This window comes from Miscanthus floridulus, chromosome 11, assembly GCF_019320115.1.
Source record: "Miscanthus floridulus cultivar M001 chromosome 11, ASM1932011v1, whole genome shotgun sequence".
NCBI lineage: Eukaryota > Viridiplantae > Streptophyta > Magnoliopsida > Poales > Poaceae > Miscanthus > Miscanthus floridulus.
In genome coordinates this window covers 99760575-99781646 of record NC_089590.1, presented here as the reverse complement: position 1 = coordinate 99781646, position 21072 = coordinate 99760575, and the positions used below count along the sequence as shown (strand labels likewise).

Genomic DNA, 21072 nt, shown 5'->3' with positions numbered 1-21072 from the left:
TACTACTATGCTTCTGTCATCATAGAAGTCCCAAAAAGCGTTTCCGGTGAATTGAGTACCTAGATCAGTGATGATGCTGTTGGGTATGCCGAAACGGTGGATGACCTGGTCGAGGAACATGATAGCCTTCTCTAAAGATGCCTGTACTAAAGGCATGTATTCTATCCACTTAGAAAATTTATTGATCAGCACAAAGACGCATGTGAATTTCCCTGGAGCCGGTTTGAAGGGCCCGATCATATCCAGTCCCCAGCATACAAAGGGCCAGGAGGCTAGTATTGTCTAGATCTCATGTGCTGGTACATGAATTCTCTTGGCGAAGAACTGACAACCCTCATAGTGGCGGACTAGCTTTTCTACGTCGGCTACTACTAATGGCCAATAGAACCCTGCTCGAAAAGCCTTGCCGACCAGTATTCTTGAGGCCGCGTGGTTGCCACAGGAGCCAGAGTGGATTTGGTCCAGGAGATGTTCGCCTTCTTCTTGGGTTATACACTTCATCAAGATTTCCTCTTTTGCATTTTTGCGCCATAACCTGCCATCGACGAGCAGATACTGCTTACTGCGACATATCAGGTGCTCGTTTTTTGTCTGATCAGTATAACCACTGCCATCTGTTAAGTACTTGATGAAAGGTATTCTCTAGTCTGGCTCATGAGTGGTCGGTGGTTGCTCGGTGGTGCTCGGCGCCGGAACCATAGCCACCAATTGCTAGTCTGGAGCTATGTCGACCGTGGAATCTTCCTCTTCGATGGAAGGCGTGAGCAGGTCTTGGACGAATACGCCATGTGGGATTTTGGCTCAGGATGATCCTAACTTTGACAGCGCATCTGCTGCTTGGTTCTTGTCTTGGACCATGTGTATGTACTCGATGCCATAGAATCTGCCTTCCAGCTTTCTTATCGATTTGCAGTATACATCTATCTTTTTGCTGGTCGTGTCCTAGTCCTTGTTGAGTTGGTTGATGACCAGAGCCGAGTCTCCGTATACATAGAGACGTTTAACACCAAGCTCAACCGCAATGCGTAAACCATGCAGGCATGCTTCATACTCGGCGGCATTATTAGATGTTGGAAAATAAATCCTGAGGACATACCGGAGCTACTCCTTGGATGGCGATACGAAAAGAACTCCTGCTCCCGCATCGTCAATGTTGAGAGAGCCATCGAAGTACATCGTCCAATACTCGTTGGATCCCAGAGAGGCAGCGCGTGCTTAAGTCTGTCCACTCGATGAGACTTGATTGTAGTACGGCTTGCAAATTCCAAGGAGAAGGGGCATAGCTCCATTGCCCACTTGACAATGCGCCCATTCGCATCCTTATTACGAATGATGTCCCCAAAGGGTACTCGGTCATGACCACCACATGATATCCGTCGAAGTAATGTCTCAACTTTCGGGATGTTATCAGTATGGCATAGAGCAGTTTCTGAATCTATGGGTACCTGGTCTTGGATTCGTTGAGCACCTCACTGATAAAATAAATTGGCCACTGTACCTTATAAGCGTGGCCCGGCTCATCGTGCTCGACCACCATGGTAGTGGAGACCACCCGATTGGTTGCCGCAATGTAAAGTAGGAGAGTTTTGTCTTCTCTATGAGCAGTGAGGACCGGAGGTGATGTAAGGTATTGTTTTAGCTGCATGAAGGCAGCATCTGCTTCCTCCGACCACTCAAACTTCTCGAATGCTTTGAGCAGTTTGAAAAACGGTAGTCCTTTTTCTCCTAATCTTGATATGAAATGGCTTAGAGCAACCATGCATCCGGTAAGCTTCTGGACATCCTTCACCTTTTTGGGGGGCTTCATGTCTAAGACAGCTTTGACTTTCTCTGGGTTAGGGCGTATGCCATCGTAACTGACGACGTTGCCGAGCAGTATGCCAGAAGGAACACCAAAGATGCACTTCTTTGGGTTTAATTTCCATTGGAACGTATTGAGGGCTGCGAAGGTGCATTCCAGGTTGTCAACAAGGGTACGTGCTTCCTTGGTTTTGACAACTACATCGTCAACATAAGCCTCGACGAGGCCGTCTTTTATTTCGTCGTTGAGGTAGGCCTGAATAGCGCGTTGGTAGGTAGCCTCGGCGTTCTTGAGCCCGAACGACATAGTCATGTAGCAGTAGGCGCCGAAAGGCGTGATGAAAGATGTCTTGATCTGATCATCCTTTTTGAGAGCGATCTGGTGATAACCAGAGTAGCAATCGAGAAAGGAAAGCAGCTCATAACCGGCAGTTGAATCTACGACCTCGTCTATGTGGGGTAAGCCGAAGGGGTCCTTAGGACAGTGTTTGTTGAGATTAGTGTAATCAACACGCATTCTCTATTCATTATTCTTTTTGCGTACAAGAACCGGGTTGGCTAACCACTCTAGATGATATACTTCTTTGATAAATCCGGCTGCTAAAAGCCATGTAACTTCTACCCTAATCGCCTCCTTTTTGTCGTGAGCGAACCGTCGTAGCTTCTGCTTGATTGGTTTAGCCTTGCTATTGACATTTAAGGAGTGCTCGATCAAGTTCCGAGGTACACCGGGCATGTCAGAAGGTTTCCATGCGAACACGCCCACGTTGCTCCTCAAGAACCTGACGAGCGCGTCTTCCTATTTGGGATCCAGGTTGGCCCCGATAAGGGCCATTTTGCTGGGATCGCCATCGACCAGCTGGATTGCCTTGTGCTCCTTGGACCTGATGTTCTTGCGTGGAGCCTCAAGCTCTGGGATCTCCAGGTGGTCGGTTAAGGTCTTCTTAGCGTCGAGTATGGTCTCGGCCATGCGAATAGAGAGGTCGTGGGCCTCTGCTATTTTGAAGCTATCGTCCTCGTAGGTATAAGCTGTGTATACGTTGCCCCTGAGGGTTAGAACTCCTTTCTCGGTAGGCATCTTGAGCACCAGATACCTGTAATGAGGTATGGCCATGAACTTGGTGAGCGACGGTCGGCCAAGAATAGCATGGTAGGTGCCATCGAAGTCAGCGACCACGAAGTTGATGTAGTCGGTGCGGAAGTGGTCCGGAGTCCCAAACTGCATAGGTAACGTGATCTGCCCGAGAGGTGTAGAGCTCTGTCCGGGGAGAACACCCCAAAACTGTGCCTCGTATGGCTTGAGGTCCGCCTGAGCTATTTTTAGGGCGGGCAGGCTGTTCTTGAACAGTATATCAATGGAGCTGCCGCCATCGATCAGTACCCTGTCGAACTGAACCTTGTTGATACAAGGGTCGAGGACCAGGGGAAAACGCCCTGGCTCAGGTATGGCGGCCCATTGGTCCTTCTTGCTGAAGTAGATTTCGCGGTGAGACCACGAAGGGAGCCGCGGATCGGTGAGAAGGTTGTCGGTGTTTGCCATATTCAAGCAAGCGCGGGCGAGTAGCTTGTATTCTCGTTTGGTCTCAATGGACACCTTGTCACCGATGATGGTGTGCATGCGATCAGTTGGCTTGATGTATTTATGACGAGGGTCTGCATCATCATCGTCGTTATCTTCGTTGCGCTGTTCCTCTACGTCGTTAGGCTTGTCGGACGTATCCGGAGTCTGTTGACGCGTGTAGATAGTCTTGAGGATGCGGCAATTCTCCATGGTATGGTTTGACTTAGGATGGAGCTGGTAGGGCCCCTTCAATGCTTTGGCGTAGTCGTCTTCATAGTTACAACGTCCGCCACCCCTTTTCATGGTATTGACCTCACTATCGTCTTCCCGAGCACGCTTGCTCCTGTAATCGTTATGGCAGTTGCGCCGCTGATTACGTTGGTCACGGTGGTCGCGGGAGTCGTTGCGCTGGTTGCGGCGGTCAAAATTGTCGTTCCGACCATGATTGCCGTGGTAATCGTCACGGTGTAGGAGGTGGTCGGAGCGTGGAACCCTTGCTGCTTCTTCAATAATTATCTTTTTAGCATCGTCGGTGTCCGCATATTTCTTAGCGGTGGCCAAGAGCGCTGTGACTGATTCAGGTCTCTTCCGGAGGAGCTTGTCTCTTAGGGTGTCGTGGAAGCGAAGGCTAGTGATGAAAGCCTCGATTGCCTCGTTGTCGGAGATTGATGGGACCTTGATGCGCATCTCTGAGAAACGCCGAACGTACTCGCGTAGTGGCTCGTCTTTCCGATCTTGGATCTGTTGCAGATCGTACTTGTTGCCTGGTTGTTCACAAGTAGCGATGAAATTGTCGATGAAGGCTTGCTTAAGCTCCTACCAAGAATCAAAGTAGTTCGCCGACAAGCTGACCAGCCATTGGTGACCTACATGACCAACAACGACTGGGAAGTAGTTAGACATGACGTGCTCGTCAGCCATGGCTGATCTGCACGCAGTTTCGTAGAGCATGACCCATAATTCAGAGTTTTCCTTGCCGTCATACTTCTGAAGTTTCTCGAGCTTGAAATTCTTGGGCCATATGACTTGACGAAGGTGTGGAGTAAACTGCTTCAGACCCAGTGGGCCGTGGGTGGTGTCATACTCCATACGGCGATAGCTTTCGTAGGATGCTCGATCGTCGGCTCTCTGGTTGATGCGAGCGCGTAGATCGCGTCCACCGAGGTAATGGCGGAGATCGTTATTGCCATCGCGGTGATCTCGATTGCCATCTAGATTAGCCCTACGGCCGTGGTTATCGCGGCGATTGTCGTGGTTGTCCCGGCGGTCATTGTCCTGACGGCGGTTGTCATTCTGGCCACCATCATGGCCATCGTTGTTGCGCGAGCCACGTTGGTTGAGTGGCTGTAAACGACTTGGATGCTGGCGGCTGTGGCTTGACTCGACTGATACAGATGGAGCCCGAGCTTGGTTTGCAATCTCCACGGTCTAGGCCATAGCAGCCATCAGATAGGCTTGTATTTCATCGCGAACTGCTTGGGTTTCCTGTGTGTTCGATAGCCGTTGCATTGTCGCCATGGTGACGGCTACGTTGGCACTTGGAGTCCTGAAGACCTGTTTGTCTCCCACCCTGTCGAAAGCATCGTTGAGATCACGTGGCTGGACCCTTATGCGCCGTGCCTCCTGGTCTACTTCGGCTTCGATTTGCCAGCGATTAAACCGGTCAATGTTGCGTGCTTCGCGTGCAGTCCTTTCTTGTTCTGTTTCGCCAACTGTCGGTGGTTCGTCATTGCTGACAACGTTGATCAAACCCCCTCACCTTGGTGGGAAAGACAGGAATTGCGGGAACCCCGGGGCGTGATCTGGGATATCCAGATCGTATTCGACGCCTTTATCTCCGTGATGCTGGAGCTTGGTGTGGACGGAGGCATCAGATGCGATGCCAGACGAGGAGCTGGAGTCACCCTCTTGGACCATGTGGACGGATCCTTCTTGATAATCTTCAATCCGGATCATGTTGACGAAGTTGCGTGGCTTCGGCCGAGGTCGATGCATAAAACACAGATCCGAGCAGCTTTATAAGTTGTACGCGTAGCTGGAGGCAGTGTTTCGCAGGCCGTAGGGCTGGACCTGGTGGTTCTCCGTCGAGGCTTTGTACTCGGAGAGTCGGAGACCCGTTGTGAAGGCCGACTGGCGACGAGCGGAGCGCCCCTCAGGAGTAGATATGACCACAAGATCTGTTCTAAGTCGTGCAGGACGACTGGTCCGAGCTGGTCGGGTAGATCTGTTGTGGGGAGCGGTTACCTGCTCATTAGATTGACTTTGAATCGTACTTACCAGAGCTAGGGTTTCAGCGAGTTTGGTGCCGACCCGATCGATGGAGTCGAGCAGGTCGATGTTGTCGATCTGCTTCCCTTTGTAGCGGGGAAGCGGATGACGGGTTATCGGCATGGCTGAAGGTGACGTAGCCGTGGTTGGAGCCAGATGTACCGTGGTTGGAGCCAGATCTATCGTGGTCAGAGCCGTATCCGTCGTGGTCGGAGCCGTAGCCAATACAGGTGAAGTAGTGGTCGGCACGGACTGAATCCACGCCTCCTCCGTGGTCATGGCGATGGAGTCGTCGGAGCCGGTGGTCCAGATGATCTGACCGACGGTGAACGTGAGGCCGTTCGGCGTAGCCATGGAGCTGGAGATGATGACCATCTTGTTTGCTTGGAGAGCAGTACGCACACCCCCTACCTGGCACGGCACTGTCGATGAAATATGGTCGGTAGTCTACCTAGGGGTATGCCCAAGGTAGTAGATTATCGACAGACAGATGCGTAAGCCTCAAACAAGACGGTGACGCAAGACAGACACGAGGTTTTATCCAGGTTCGGCCGCCAAGAAGGCGTAATACCTACGTCCTGCGTCTGATTTGTATTACTGTATGTCAATGAGAGATGTTTTTTAGAGGGGTCCCCTGCTCGCCTTATATAGTCCGGGGGGCAGGGTTACAGATCTGGAAACTAATCCTAGCCAGTTACAATTGCCATATGTGGCTGGATAAGGATTCCTATTCTAACCGATCAGGATCTTGCTTGATCGCCAAATCTGCCTTGACTCCTTACGCGGGACTCCGAACAGGTTAGCCGGGCCGCGCGTCGTCTTTTGGTGGACCGAACCCACTGATCCGGGCCGGCCCAAGCCTAGCCGTAAGGGTATAGGGGTTAATACCCTACAGCGGCCAAAGCTCGTCGATGGCCTGTCCCCCCCCCCTCCACTCGCTTCCGGAAGGGGTCACGACAGCGCTGCCCTTCGCCTGCCCATCCCTTGCTCTGTGATGCGTCGTATGGAAGAACAAGGGTGAAAACGCACGTTGTAGGGGTATGTTTGAAGTGTTTCATATGTTTTAGAGGTATGTTGCAAGTGTTTCATGTGGATATTGCAAAAGTAGATCATGATGTTTTGTATATGTTGCAATGGTTCTATACGTATGTTGCAAGCTTCTGTTCCCACCGTTTCATCTATTTTTCTAGACATATGTTGCAAGTGTATTTATTTGAATATTGTCTATGTTTCACACATATGTTGCAAGTGTTTTATCTAAATATTACGTATGTTTTTCAATGATTTTTAAGTGTTTTTTTAAGTGTTTTTTAAGAGACTGGGCGGCCAGCGTCAGCGTGCCTTCTCTTCCTTCGTTACCCCCAACGTGCGCGCTCTCTCTCGCTCCCTCTCCCTCTTGGATCGCGACGTCCGAGCGGCCGTCACTGCCGCCCTACGCCAGGTGCCCAGGTCTCGCCCTTCGTCGGCGAGGAGCACCACCAGGTACGCCCACACTTGGCCCTCCCTTCCTGATGTGCGAAACCGATTACCAAACCCTAATTTACCATTTGCATTTGGATCTGATTCTAATTAAAAAGTGTATATGGAATTATGGATGCCTTATGCCCACTAAGTTCGATTTGTTTTACAAAAATTATCGGGTGTAGATCCTTTACTGGGTCCGCCCCTGACCCATACCTGTAGAGATGAAAGGTTTAGAATAGCGAAAAATCTTACTGAGCTTTCTATTATGTTTGTTGAAATAAAGAAGAACCTCAAAACACAAGCTTGTGTACAAGCTTTTCAACTTGCTGTAGTAACTAGCAGCTGTTAGTTTTGAGATGAATTTTCCTTGAATGAATTGTGTGAAGAAAATAAGTTTAAGAAATAGAGTGGAGAATCAATGCTTGAACTATTGCTTGGCTGTTTTTATTGAACATGAATTTTTATGGAAATTAAGGACAGTGACACCATCAATGACAAACACTTCCAAGCCATAAAGGGTCGCTTTTTTTTTGAGAATGTTATTAGACTGTAATTTTATAATGTCTTGTGCTTTCTCTTAAATAGTTGAGAAATCTTTACTCTGAACAGTTTATACTTTAGTTGTTGACATGACTGGACTTTCCGCCTTTTGGATTAAACATTTTTTGATCCACCGCTCAGGGATACCCAAGTTCCATCCTGGGTTCAGGAGGAGGATGTACGGGAGGCGTGCGTCACAGCTGCTGAAGGAGATCGACTCCTCTGAGGCTGGCCAGCTCGCACCATTCAACGTAATTTTCGCTTCTCTGTACTCACCTGCAGTTACTAGTTTGGAATCAGAGTGATTCCTTCTTCTATCTCGTTTATGTCTGTGACAGGCGGCCATTTTGTGTGATCTGGTGTGTTCTGTGTCCGATGGGTGAAATTGCATGTAGAAAACTTCTTGTATCCTCAGTCGAAAGTGTTACTTTACTTCTGTGGTAGCACCTCAAAAATCATAAACCGTCTGATCAAATATTCTCACTGAGTCACCAGGTCGTGGGTTCGAAGCAGCCTCTCCGCAGATTTGCGGGGGGAAGGCTTGCCTCGGTTTTTCCCTTCCCCAGACCCCACTCATGTGGGAGCCTCCGGCACTGGGTCTGCCCGTCTGATCAAATATTGTTGGTTGGCTGACAGATGTGCCTGCGAGTGAGTGCCTTTTAAACTCCGTTCTAAGCATGTTAGTTAGTATGTGCTATCTGAATTTGGAAGAAAATCATATGGGACCTGGTTTAATTCTCTATCAAGTTAAACCCTATACATACATATGAATTTAGATAAAAAAGATCACTACATGTTTCATTAATTCATAATCATATTTTTTGCCGTGTGTATTTAATATGGATGTAAACAGTCATGGTTTATGAAATATTCAGAACGAAACTAAGGGTACCGCTGCAATATTGTGTACTATGTCATTGTATAGTGCAAAAAAAAACTAAAAAGGTTGAAAATACTTGTACTAGTGTTCCGTTATCAGAAGCAATGTGACTTTGATTGTCACAGTTCCTTTTAGTTTCTTTTCTACTTAACATGCAATCTCTGGAAATGTGCAGAGTGACGTGTTTGATCAGGTGATTAGAGAGTGCAATGAGCACAATTCACAATTTCAATCATTGATCAGGTAAATTGTATCCTACTAGATTGTTGAGTTGTTGACCATCTTGATATAAAATTACCCTGATTAATTGGCATTTCCAATGCACAGTTTACTGACTAGACCTGGCTTATGACAGGAAAATGGTGGAGCAAAACTTAGATATCGAGACAACTAGAAATGAGGATCACTATGGTGCAGCTATCCACCATCTTTCCCTGCTCCATAACAAAAGATGTCTTATAGCTTACATGTACAAAACGAAAAGTTCACTGATGACCTAACTTTTTGTTTCTCTTGTTTATGCTGATAGCACATGCTTAAAATTGATTATGTGTGTACTTTAGCTGAAAGAATTATATCCAAATAGGTACAACCGAGCAGAAGTTATTCAGAGTTTTAGATGGAAGGTTGGCCCTGTACTTCCTCACAACATACAAGAAAAGCTCCATTTCTCAGAGAAAGAGTACTTCAAGAACCACTCTGCAGCCATGAAATCATACATTTCAGAGATGGATATAGATTTGACAGTGGTATGGAGTTTTTTTTTCTATTTCTTATGCTTTCTTAGGGATGAGATATCAGACTTCTTATGTTATGGCGTCGGGTTGTGGGTAATGGAGGTGCTGGAGGTGGAGAACCTTGGCTACGCAGAGCGTAGCCGCTGGTAGATGTGGAGCGAGGTTTTGCCCCTCGGCTCCCTATTTTGTTAAAAAATAGCACCAGCTAACGGTGCGCACATAATTACCCCTAAAGGCGCACCATTAGCTCTGCGGGTGAATCTCTTTCCCCACATGACATCTTATACCCTTTATTACAGGATATGGTTCCTCCCAAGGATCCTTACATTCAGGTTCGGGTGCTGGAGGACATTGGCGAAGTATCTCTTGGTGACCATTCTGTGTCATCGACCAAGAACTCACTCCATTTCCTAAGGCGCACAGACGTAGAACAATTTATATCACAGGTTTGCTATCTGTTTCTTTGTGATGTCCTTCGATCAGTATCTCTTTTGGTAATAATATGATGCTGAACTTACTATAGGGTCTTATGGAAGAATTTCTGGAGTAGAGATCACATATGAATATATGATGTACAATAGGTATTACTCCTTGCATTTTTATCTTACTTGAGATGTACTTTCAGTAGTGCAATAGTTCTGTAGTGTTCTATATGGGCCAAAGCTTACTTGTCTTAGATCAGTAAAGACATGATATTCTGTGCATATGGCTAGTTCAGCTGTCGCAGCTAATTGCATAGATATTCAGTTTAGGGTGTTTATAGGTACCAACTTTGAAGCATTTGTTCTGTACTTGGACCTGCTTCTTAAACTATACATGTGTGAACTGATTTGTGATTATCTTGCAGGATGTGCGCTGCCTCTCTCTCCAGTGCTGCTGCCTGATGGAATAGCACCCTTGTAATGCTTGAAGAGACTATTTTTGCAACAATGAAAGGACACATGTCATCCTGGGTCTGAAGGTATAGGGTACATGAGACGTTTTCTGTACCAGGGAGCTTCTAACTAGTTGTTGGCAATGATTTCTTGCTCTAGATGATTGAGTAAAGTTTATAATATCTCTGTTAGTGACAATTTTCTTCATGATGTATTATTTTATAGTACAACTTACCACTTTGTAAGTTGTACAAGCAGTTTTACTAAATTCATTGCCTCTGTTTACATGTGGATGCCTTTTGGTCAGTGTGCCATCCAAGAAAGCAGATGTTGATAACATTTTAACTTGTGTGTTAACATTTAGTTTTGCTCGACTTAGAAACTTAATTTTCCTGTGTACTTCTTGCACTCAATATGGTAAAATCACAGTTCTCTCAGACTTTGAATTCTAACTTGCTCGTGTCAGAAGCTACAACCTTTCCATCTTAGCCATGAAGCAAGATTAGTGCACTTCTTGCAGGGAAGTTCCTGCTTGCTGGATTTATGTAAAGTTGTGCTTTTATTCTTGCGAACTTGCAGACCAGTATGGCTGTCTCAACAACAGTTGATATTTAAAGACTAGCTTTTGAACGAACTTAAATTTTGTCTTGTTGAGGGAAGAGGATGTAGAGACTCTAGCTTGAAGATTGCTGAATTATGAGGTTACTTAAAACCATACAGCAATTGTATTATGTTGTATTACCTGCAAACTTTTAAATTTGAATTGCATCACTGCATGATGCTTATTGACCGCAAACTTGGTTGAGAATGCAGTGCCCTTCCATTCTTTTTCTTCTTTCAAACCTTTCTCGTTTTCTTCTTGTCTGGTACATTTATATAAATGGTGCTTTGATGTGAAGTTATTAGAGGAAAGAAGGGCATTTTTTAAACAGGATTTCAGAACCTTGTTTTTGTTTAAACAGGATTCATCCAAAAAAGAAAGAAACTACCTGATGTGTCTTGTACTTCAGTACTGCTTGGATGAGAGTAGGCGAAAGATTTTCCCCTTTAGGACCAGTTCTTCCTGTAGTTTCATGTTATAGGTATATATATGTATTCTGGTAGGCTACGGCCAAATCTTGGTGTCCATATTCTGACTAGTGTGACGAGTGACTATCGCAGACAGATTATTGAATTCGAGGCAACCACCAATATTCAAGTGCCTTGGATTTGCCATGCAAGAACTGCAACGATCTGTAAAAACAAAAACAAAACTATCGAGGAATACCGCTACATGCTGAAAAATGTTTTTCATGCGTGGAGCAAAAAGCTGTAGCCCAAACATGCCCACCACTTTCTGCATTTTCGTCAAGAATTTGCCTCTACGTTTACATGCCCCTGTTCGCTTGGTTGATAAGCTATGAAAGTGCTGTTGGCTAATTTATTGTAAGAGAAAAATATTGTTCGTTGACTGAAAAAGTACGGCTTATAAACCCAGCGAACAAGACGACAGTCTGGAGGCCTGGTCCTTCAGCCTGTTCGCTTGATCGTGTTTGGCTTATAAGTTATGGCTAAAAGTATTATTGACTGATTTGATCTGAGAGAAAAATAATGTATATTAGAACCAGCCAAAACAATACCAAACGAACATGACACTTGCCGTTGCCGGCAGTAACAACCGAAGGAAAAAAAAAAGCTAAAAAGGGCTAGGCACAACATGTAGTGTGCGAGGAATTTATTTATTGACTTTGAGTTTGAGGTTGCTAACCACGATTTCCACGCGGTCAGACGGGGACATCCGCAGATCGGCGTATGAACCCTGTTAAACTGATTTCAGCGGCCAATGTGGTGCAAAAGTTAAAAGGAAAAAAACAAAACTAGTAATCACGTTTAGGAGCCGACCGTATCCTGGGAGGCTGGGACAAGCAGGAGACATGCGTTAGCCCAACAACGCAAAGCCCAGGCAGGCCAGCCCACCTTGCACTTGCAGGAAGCACGACATCCATCCAAAGATTTGAGAGAACAATGCACGGTAGGCCAGAGCACTAGCCAATTCTGGACGCGCGCGGCTTCGGAGGCCGGCCAGTCAGCCACCGGCCGCCCACCAACGTCGGGGTGCCATTCCATGCCAGTGCCACGGTACAGTACAAATACACCACCGCTGCTCGCTCCGGCAGCTCCACCCGGCCGGCCGACGCACCGACGCATTCCTTCCGCCGTGCCACCTACCCTCCTCTCGCGGAGGAGGTAGGGTGAGCACGAGCGCCACACATCCAGCCGGCCGAGGTGCGTGGCCACCGGCCGCTCGCTGGCTGCCCGGGGCTGAACCATGGCAGGCTCCGCGGTGGCCGTCGTCTTCCTGTCGGCCGTCGCGCTGTTTTGCGTGTACAACCACCTCCTCATGTCCCTCTCCGACCCGGCATTCGTCGTCCCCGTCCCCGCCGCCGTCGTCCGCGCGCACCGCCGCGCCGGTGGCCACCGTGCCAACAACACTCCGTCCGGGTCCGGCAACATCGTCCTCCGCTTCGGCATGTCCGGGCAGCCGCTCCGCGTCCACGCCCACGCCCCCGCCCCTGGCGGCGGCCTCCCTGACATCGACACGTTCCGCGACAAGCTCGACCGGCTGCTGCCCGACTGGTCGCGCTTCGACGCCGAGCTCGGCCCCATGCACCGGTACTTCGGGCTGGACGGGCCGCTGGACGTGCGGCAGCGCCTCGCGTACCTGTTCGTTATCCTTGACCGGTCGCCCAGGGATGGCGGCGTCGGCGTCGGCGAGCTGGAGGCCTGGCTGCGCCGGCAGGCCGCTGCCCGCCTGGACGCCGTCACGCGGAGGGAGATGGCCCGGCACGACATGGACGGCAACGGTGCCGTCACGCTGCGCGAGTTCTTCGCAGGTGAGTGCGTGCGTAAAAATCTCGGGTTCACAACATTACGGGTTGCTACGTACTGATGCAGATGGAACAACATTATTTCTCCGAACGCGAGAATTTTATTCCGTTTCTGCGTTTTTCCATATGAAATTTTACTGATTCATGTTAAATTACTACACGATTTCTATGAAATTCCTGCATTGAAAACGAATGTTAAGATTGGAGCAACATGGGACATGGTAAAATGGGGTGGTCGATGAACAAGTTTGCAAGCGCGGACAGAGACGGAGACGGCTCGCTCAACGCCGTCGAATTCAACGAGTATAAATACGTCATATTTATACCACATAATATATACACATTCTGATTTTTTTTTCTTCTACAACCTTTTTTTTTGGTAACGTAAATATGCTGCCATCACAGCTTCTTGCATCCTGAAGACAGCAGCCAAGAGAGCGTGATGCGGTGGCTTCTGAAGGACAAACTAAGGCACGATCGACGAGTGGTTTGGGAACACGTTAAAATACCTAATTCCTTTGTGTTTTTACTCTTGCGAGTAGTAATATTTGTTTGGTTGTTTTGGGTGGAGAACAGTGAGATGGACCATGACGGAGATGGCAAGTTAAGCTTGGAGGAGTTCGTTGCCCAATCTCACATGATTCTCCACATCTCCGGTGCACATCACCACGACGGTGGCCATGATCTTGAGCGTGCCGAAGCTGAAAAGAAGTTCAGAGAATTGGACGCTGACATGGACAAGTAAAACATTCTAATAATAATTTGACAAGCTTATGAAATAGTAGAGTTAACCTATAGTTTTTTTTAAAAAAATGTTTTGCAAGATTTTATCCTTTTTTTTTCTTCCAATGTTCAGCTACTTGACGGTGGAAGAAGCACGCTCTGTACTGCAGTGCCTCATTACAGGGGAGTTCTCATATGCTACTTCACATGCCAAGTTTTTGATGAAGGTGGTGGCCACACCAAATTATTAAACTAGCAACTAGATTTACTTTAATTTCCTTGTTTTTTTTCTTAATTGCAACTATGCATATTGGCACAGGCTGATGTTAACCAAGACGGCAAATTATCGCTTGAGGAGATGCTAGATGACTACGTATCCTTCTACAGCACCGTTTATACGGATGATCATTACAGCAATGAAGTTGATAGTGACTCCCACGACGAGCTATGAGCAGTTAAGCCAGGACAGGACAGGGAGGTTCTTTACTTTCTAATAGGAGTTCGCAGCCAAAAAGAAATGAAAAATGTACAGCTGACAACCAACTGCAAAGATCAATTTTGTTCATCGTGACCCACTGTCTGTTTTACGGTATTTTTTCATTAAAAAAACTAAACATTCAAGAGCCTCTGTTTCTTTTTTTTTTTCAAAAAAAAAAAACTTTAGGTTTTCTAACTGTCATCTCCAACCCCATATAATATTTAAATCCCACACAAATGCACGAGAGGGCCAATACAAAGGTAACAACTAACAAGGTACAACAGGTTCACGAATTGCCAAAAAAACTGATGAACCATGTACGTTTGTAGTTACTTTCACTAACAGTAACAGACCATTGGTGTTCAGCACAATTCTTCTTAGTAAAGCAGTACATGTATCTCCCAGCACTAATACTGCAAGGACTTGACTTTTGACAACTGGTTCGATGAGGTCGATAAAAACAACTCATCTGATTTCCCAACCTTCATAGAGGGCGCCACGTACAGCACAGGTCGCGGCAAACAACTTGTCTAATTTCCCACACTTCAAACAGGACACTAGATATACACCATATGTCCCCATAACGAAAGAGCACATGACCAAGTGCAGTATGGGCTTAGGATGCAGCTAATGTAAGGTAGCATGTTTCTTGGCAGATGACACTTAGCATAGCATATCTGTATATTCGTGTTGTCAGTTTGCCTGGTTCATAAAAGACCAGCTCGATGGGCACAAGTCCTGTGCTGTGTTCCCATCCTCATCGTTGATCTGAAGATCAGCATGATGCTTGACGAGCAATTCTGCAATGTCTTCTCTTTCACAAACGGCAGCATAGTGGAGTGCTGTTTGCCCTTCATTGTCCTGAACATGGAAGAGACAGTTCAGTTCAGTTCATTAGTCTCATAAACCTAAATGACTCAAGAGATCATGCCATGCTGCACTCCAGACAACAAACAAGGGTAATACTAGTCTCATAAACCTAAATGTCTCAAGAGATCATGGCATGCTGCACTACAGAGCATAGCTAACATGTTTTCTATTTAATGTAGTTTAAGATGCAAACAACCAAATACACTTCATTCAGCTATATAACTAGATTAGCACCTATTGATCCATGTTACTCATCAAATCAATCTGCCATGAATAGTAGAACACAATAAGTATACATTTCAATTTACCTTAGCATTCAGATCTGCATTTGCTTTTGCAAGAACCTCAACAGCACTTAGATGGCCACGATCAACAGCCCAGTGCAACGGAGTTCTACCTTCAGTATCTGAAGATACCATATACCAAACCAAATTTAAGGCATTATGCTTATATGTATAACATAAGCATTAGATAGTTTATAGTTTGGAAGCACAAACCTCTCACGTTGACTTCCACACCAGCTGCCAGAAGCTTCACTATGTCATCAGTTGCTCCTTCCCTCGCTGAAACATGGATGTCACCAAGTTCTCTGCATATACATTTAAGTTTGTTCCAATTACAAACAGTAGTCCAAGTAGCCTACCCCAGCTTGTTTGGGACTTAAAGGCTTTGTTGTTGTTGTTGTTGTACAAACAGTAGTCCAAGGTAGGTAACATTTATAGCATATATACACTTCTGGAGAAGATGCCCATGAGGTAAACACCACTTACGAATCATTTCCTTCGTCTTCCTCATACATCAAACTGCTAAACACAGGTCCCATGGGCCCCTTCGAAGCTGATGCAGAAGCAATGTTATCTTCATCTTTCCTTTTCTGAAATTATTATCTCATGGATAAGCCAACACTGTCACGAGGATTGTTGTACAGACTGCAGCAAGAGTGAGGTCAATAAGATCCCACAGGACTTACCGCACTTGCACCTGCATCCCAGTTAGGGAATAGCTCCTGAACAATTGTGATGTACTCTTGCATAGCTTCTTCTGTAGGCTTAGCACCCAGCTTATGCCAAGCATTCCTGGCATATTCAGATCACATATGGACAATGTTAATAAACTGAAGTAATTTTTTCAAGATCAACGAGCACAGGAAGAGAGTGAAGCCAACGACAGTGGTATGCTAATAATATACTCCCTCCATTCCAAATTATAAGATATTTTAGCTTTTCTAGATACATAGCTTTTGCTATGCACCTAGATATACACTATGTCTAGATACATAGTTGAAGTAATGTATCTATAAAAGCCAAAACGTCTTACAATTTAGAATGGAGGGAGTAAGTTAGCTGTAAGCAGTCGATCCGTGAGTTCAAGTGCTTGCTAATACTAAGTCTCGAAACACAAAATAGCAGCGGCACGCTGAAAAACCTAAGCACTGCAGAGTTATGCAGCATGATGACTGGCACTCTTGGACACAAAGCAAGGACACAGGATCAAAGTCATTTTATGCTCAGGCAACACTAGCATGAATGATCAGTGTACAGACAGGCTCAATAGTTAACAATTAGGACTAAGTTATGCGTGAGATAGGAGCAACATATATTATGTTTACTTCCGATAGGCCATGCCGCTGATCTTAAATATAGATAGAAAAAACCGCACGGAACTCAAATTCAAATCAGCAGAACCTAGCACGAGAAAGAGGGGATGGGTTGGAATCTACCATTTGGCACGGGCCTTGAGCTTGAGCGCGGACGGCTGCGGCGCGGTGCAGGGCCCCTCGGTGGCGATCTTGTAAAGGCCGTAGAGGCGCAGCTGCGCCTCCTCGGGGACGCTGGTGCCGGAGGCGGCGGAGGCCGCGACGAAGGCGGAGGCGGCGCTGAACTCCTCGTCGAGCTCGGTGCTCTCCACGCCCTCCCAGTCGCTGTCGCTGTCGCTGTCGCTGCCGCTGCCGCTGCCGCCGTCGGTGGAGCCGTCGTGGGAGGGGAGGGGAGCAGCCGCGGGGACCGGGGCGTCCGGGGCGGCGGCGGCGGTGGGGGAGGACGGAGGGGAGCGCGTGATGCGGAGGTTGTCCTCCTTGAAGGCGATCACGGTGGAGATGAGCTTGGCGACCAGGAAGGCGAAGAGGAGGCCGATGGCCGCCGCTTGGCCCAGCTCCTGCCAGTCCCCGGCCATGGCGAGGCGGTGACCTAGATGCGGCGGTGCGGTGACTTGGGTGGAGATGGGGGTGGAGACTGGGGAACTCCGAAACTGGAAGTGGTAGCCTGGTAGGGCCCGTGGGGAAGGAAGAAGGATGAGAAAGTAAAAGAGGTAAACGCCAGGGACCAAAACGTTAAATGGCTCGTAGCGTACCGGCGGTGACCCAGAACGGATCGTGGATTCGACGAACGTACCAGGCTTGGCCCATCTAGCTGCATCTTTGTCGGCCCAGCAAAGCATCACGTTTTCCCTTTGTTTCACACAGTGCGGCATGCGGAACCGTCCATGCTCAATCTAACGGGTGGGAAGCGCGAGGCGTCTTGGTTTCAACTAGAGGCGCAGAGTTTAGTCCCACCTCGGCGCAGCAACCAGGCAAGGGCGAGCTAGGCGCCTATATAAGGAAGGGGCTGCCTCCCCAGACAGGCATCTCAACCCAGGCGTCTATCGTCGGACGCCTGAGGGAGATCCCATCGCCATTCGAGATTGACAAGTAAAGAACCAAACAGGCCCGAAGCCCCGGGCACCTACTCCATACTTATCCAGAAGCTACTTACCCGGAAGAGCAGGGAGAGAGCCTATCCTTACCCCGGTACTTACCCGGGAGAGCAGTCATTTACCCCGGTGCTTATCCGGGAGAGCAGTCACTTCTTACCCCGGTGCTTACCCGGGAGAGCAGTCATTTACCCCGGTGCTTATCCGGGAGAGCAGTCACTTCATACTTTATTCAGGAGCTCCGGGAGAGAAGTCACTTGAGCTCCTGAGCTCCTGGAGAGAGCCGATCCTTACCCCGGTACTTATCCGGGAGAGCAGTTACCCTACTTAGGGAGAGCAGTTACGCTACTTACCCGGGAGAGCAGGGAGAGAGCCTACCCCGGTACTTATCCGGGAGAGCAGTTACTCCATACTTATCCAGATCCAGGATCTGTTACTCCATACTTATCCGGGAGCTGTTACTCCATACTTACCTCGGTACTTACACCCGTGAGCTGTTACTCCATACTTACCTCGGTACTTACACCCGTGAGCTGTTACTCCATACTTATCCCGGTAGTTACCCGAGAGCTGTTACTCCATACTTACCCGGGAGTTGTTACTCCATACTTACCCGGGAGAGCTGTTACTCCATGCTATACTTACTCGGGAGAGCTGTTACTTCATACTTACCCTGGTACTTACCCGGGAGCTGTTACTCCATACTTACTCCGGTACTTACCCGGGAGCTGTTACTCCATACTTACCCCGGTACTTACCGGGAGTTGTTACTTACCTGGAGTTGTTACTCCGGTACTTACCCTGGTACCTGGAGCTGTTACTTCATACTTACCCCGGTACTTACCCGGGAGCTGTTACTCCATACTTACTCTGGTACTTACCTGGAGCTGTTACTCCGGTACTTACCGCCACCACACACGTCGTGGTACTGCTGTACCTGCTTGTTGCCCGTGGCGGTGGCTGATAAGAGCGCCTGCAGCTACTCTTCGGCCAACCCACCGGCACCGCCGTAGGGAAGCAGGTACCTGGTGATTCGAGATTGGAGAAGTGAGGAGGACGCAGACGGTGGTAAAGACGAAGGGAGGAGCAGAGCGTGAAGTCCGACGGCCCTAGATGCGTGAAGTCCGGTAGCCCTGGATTCGCAAGTGCGGTGGTCAGAGAAGGGGAGCGAACAGCGGAGGAGCAGGGCACGAGACCGCGAACGGAGGAGCAACGCGGGGAGGTGATGAGAATGCACGCAAGGGCTTGGTTAAGCCTGGCCAGCGAAAAACAGATCTCAATCTCATTTTTCAGGAGCCAAGCTAGGGCCTCCAAAGTGGCTTGGTTGGGCCTGGCTTAGAGCTATCTATAGACAACCAAATAGTTTAAAGTTGGCGGCCTGGTTGGGGTTAGCCACCCAATCAAAAGCCATATACCTCTATAGTTGGTCTCGTTTGAGTTTCATGCTACGGTAAGGGCCTCGAAGGCCCGTTAGTAACGGCGTGCCGTCTTTCGTATCGTTGCGCTCGACGTTGGTGATGCTCCTCGTCCCGAGGTGTAACACCTTAAGAATTTATTATAATTTAGTAATTAAATTTGAGCATTTAATTAATTTTTTTGCATTTTAATCTAGGTTAAATAATAATTTTTGGCTAATTAAAATTTATTATAATATTTAGTAACATGGTTGCTGCATTCATGCCGAGGCATTTTAGTTTTTGTCTGAGTGTAGGGTTAGAGTTGAGTGGCTTTGAATTCAAATCTAGTTTGAATTTGGAGCAAGTTTGTAAAAACTAGAAAATAAAAAAGTTTTTTCTTTTCTTTTTCCCACTCTCTCTTTCTAGCCCAACAACAGAGCCAGCCCACCTTCTCTTTTTCTTTTCCCCGCACCCCATTCTGGCCTTGGGCCATTGGCCGCCCAACAGCACGGCCTGCTCGGCAGCCCGCTCCTACGCCCTTCTCTTCACCGCACGCGCACGCCCACGCAGCCCAGCTCGACGCACCACTCGGCCCAACAGTGGCCCGCTCGGCAACCATACCCGCGCACTCGCCGTTCCCCCTGTCCTCTCACTGCACCGTAGGACCCGCACGTCAGCCGCTCTCTTCTCCTTTCTTCCTTGTCGATCGGAGATGGTGCGCCTGCCATCAATGGTGGCTTCACCCGCCGGGCCAACGAACCAGCATGGCAGGCGTTCAAAACCTGTGGTGATGCCGGGTGATTGACATCGCGCTTGTTTCCCCTTCTACCGCCCCTGCTCTCCTACAAAACCCGCGGCCGAGCCCCCCCTCTCTCCCTTTCCGTTAGCAAGTCCGAGCTCATACTCCCCTCCTGTAAGCTCGCTGCTCCGGAGCTCGATTACCATCGGGGACGCGCCTAGGAGCTCCGCCGAACCTCGCCGTAACAGTAGGTGCCCTCTCCCCCTCATTTTGGTCACGAATTTTACTGTTTGGTGCTCACCGATGGCTTACTCTTCCTCAGTCCACCGCCGCACATCACCGATCACATTAGAGCCCTCCCGGACGACGAGAACCCCTTCAACGCGTTCACGGTATACCCCACGTGCTCCCCGTCCCCTTTGTTTTGCGTTTTGTGCTCTGGAGTGTCGTATCGGCAGGTCCAGTGCTCGTGGCCATGGCGCCATTGTGGGGTCGTCGTTCCGATGAGCTCCCTGCCCTTCGTTTATGCCGTGTCAAACACGCGCTGTTGCACTCGTCACTCTCGTGCCCTCGGTTTGGTCTGGGGCAGTCGGGATCGCCGTTCCAGTGATCACCGGCGAGCTCGGGCCACTAGCGTCCATGGCGTCACCGTCGAAAGCCTCTTCCCTAGCGGGCTGCTCCACGCTGACATGTTGGCGCCGTTAGATCACAAGTGGACAGCTTTGATTAGAGCGTACCCTTTCGGGGTCATGATGGGTCCACCATGGACCATAGACGCAGTGCACCGCGCCCACGTCAGCGCGTCCACGCGCACATTGTGCATCGAGCCAACCAGCACGCGCCACGTGGCCGCCCAGTTAGCCAGCGACGCGGTCAACCACGACCGCCACACACTTTTGTGCTTTAGCCCCTATGTTTTCCCGAAATCAACTCGCAGTCCAACCGTGGTTCAGAATCATGTCTTTTTAGTCCTATTTTCTTTCAATTTAGCCCCTGTATTTCTAAATAATAGTGCACGCCATTCATAATACATTTAAATTCAGCTTTAATTAGTTTAAATTCAAAGTTGAGTTTGAATTAATCACAGAAATGCCACTGAAACTTGTTTTATGCATAAGTTTTGCGTTTTAAGTCCGATTAGAATGATTATTTCGCTCATGTGTTCATAACAGTATGTAGATTAGT

At 48.2% G+C, this 21072-nt stretch overlaps 3 protein-coding genes across 4 annotated transcripts; 2 read left to right on the top strand and 1 right to left on the bottom strand.

Moving 5' to 3' along the window:
• The first annotated feature begins 6953 nt into the window (after positions 1-6953).
• LOC136494208 (uncharacterized) lies at positions 6954-10418 on the top strand. Of its 2 annotated transcripts, XM_066490371.1 has the most exons (8): positions 6954-7111; positions 7775-7884; positions 8689-8756; positions 8869-8982; positions 9100-9262; positions 9550-9696; positions 9774-9831; positions 10098-10418. In XM_066490371.1, the coding sequence occupies exons 2-7, from the start codon at positions 7810-7812 to the stop codon at positions 9798-9800; spliced, it is 594 nt and encodes a 197-aa protein (XP_066346468.1). In that variant the 5' UTR covers positions 6954-7111; positions 7775-7809; the 3' UTR covers positions 9801-9831; positions 10098-10418. The 2 variants fall into 2 exon arrangements, with proteins under 2 accessions (XP_066346468.1, XP_066346469.1); XM_066490372.1 differs by lacking the exons at positions 6954-7111; positions 9774-9831 and adding an exon at positions 8129-8281 and having other exon boundaries at positions 7795-7884.
• Positions 10419-12293: 1875 nt separating this feature from the next.
• Positions 12294-14278, top strand: LOC136492826 (uncharacterized). The gene is made up of 6 exons (XM_066488869.1): positions 12294-12998; positions 13193-13295; positions 13398-13463; positions 13569-13733; positions 13849-13942; positions 14035-14278. Exons 1-6 carry the CDS (start codon positions 12434-12436, stop codon positions 14164-14166), a joined length of 1125 nt encoding a protein of 374 aa, XP_066344966.1. The 5' UTR covers positions 12294-12433; the 3' UTR covers positions 14167-14278.
• A 174-nt stretch (positions 14279-14452) lies between these two features.
• On the bottom strand, positions 14453-17332 carry LOC136492827 (acyl-CoA-binding domain-containing protein 4-like). Its single transcript, XM_066488870.1, has 6 exons — positions 16784-17332; positions 16034-16139; positions 15834-15937; positions 15561-15652; positions 15372-15469; positions 14453-15054 (listed from the first exon to the last, which is right to left on the bottom strand). Exons 1-6 carry the CDS (start codon positions 17233-17235, stop codon positions 14887-14889), a joined length of 1020 nt encoding a protein of 339 aa, XP_066344967.1. The 5' UTR covers positions 17236-17332; the 3' UTR covers positions 14453-14886.
• Positions 17333-21072: the final 3740 nt, after the last annotated feature.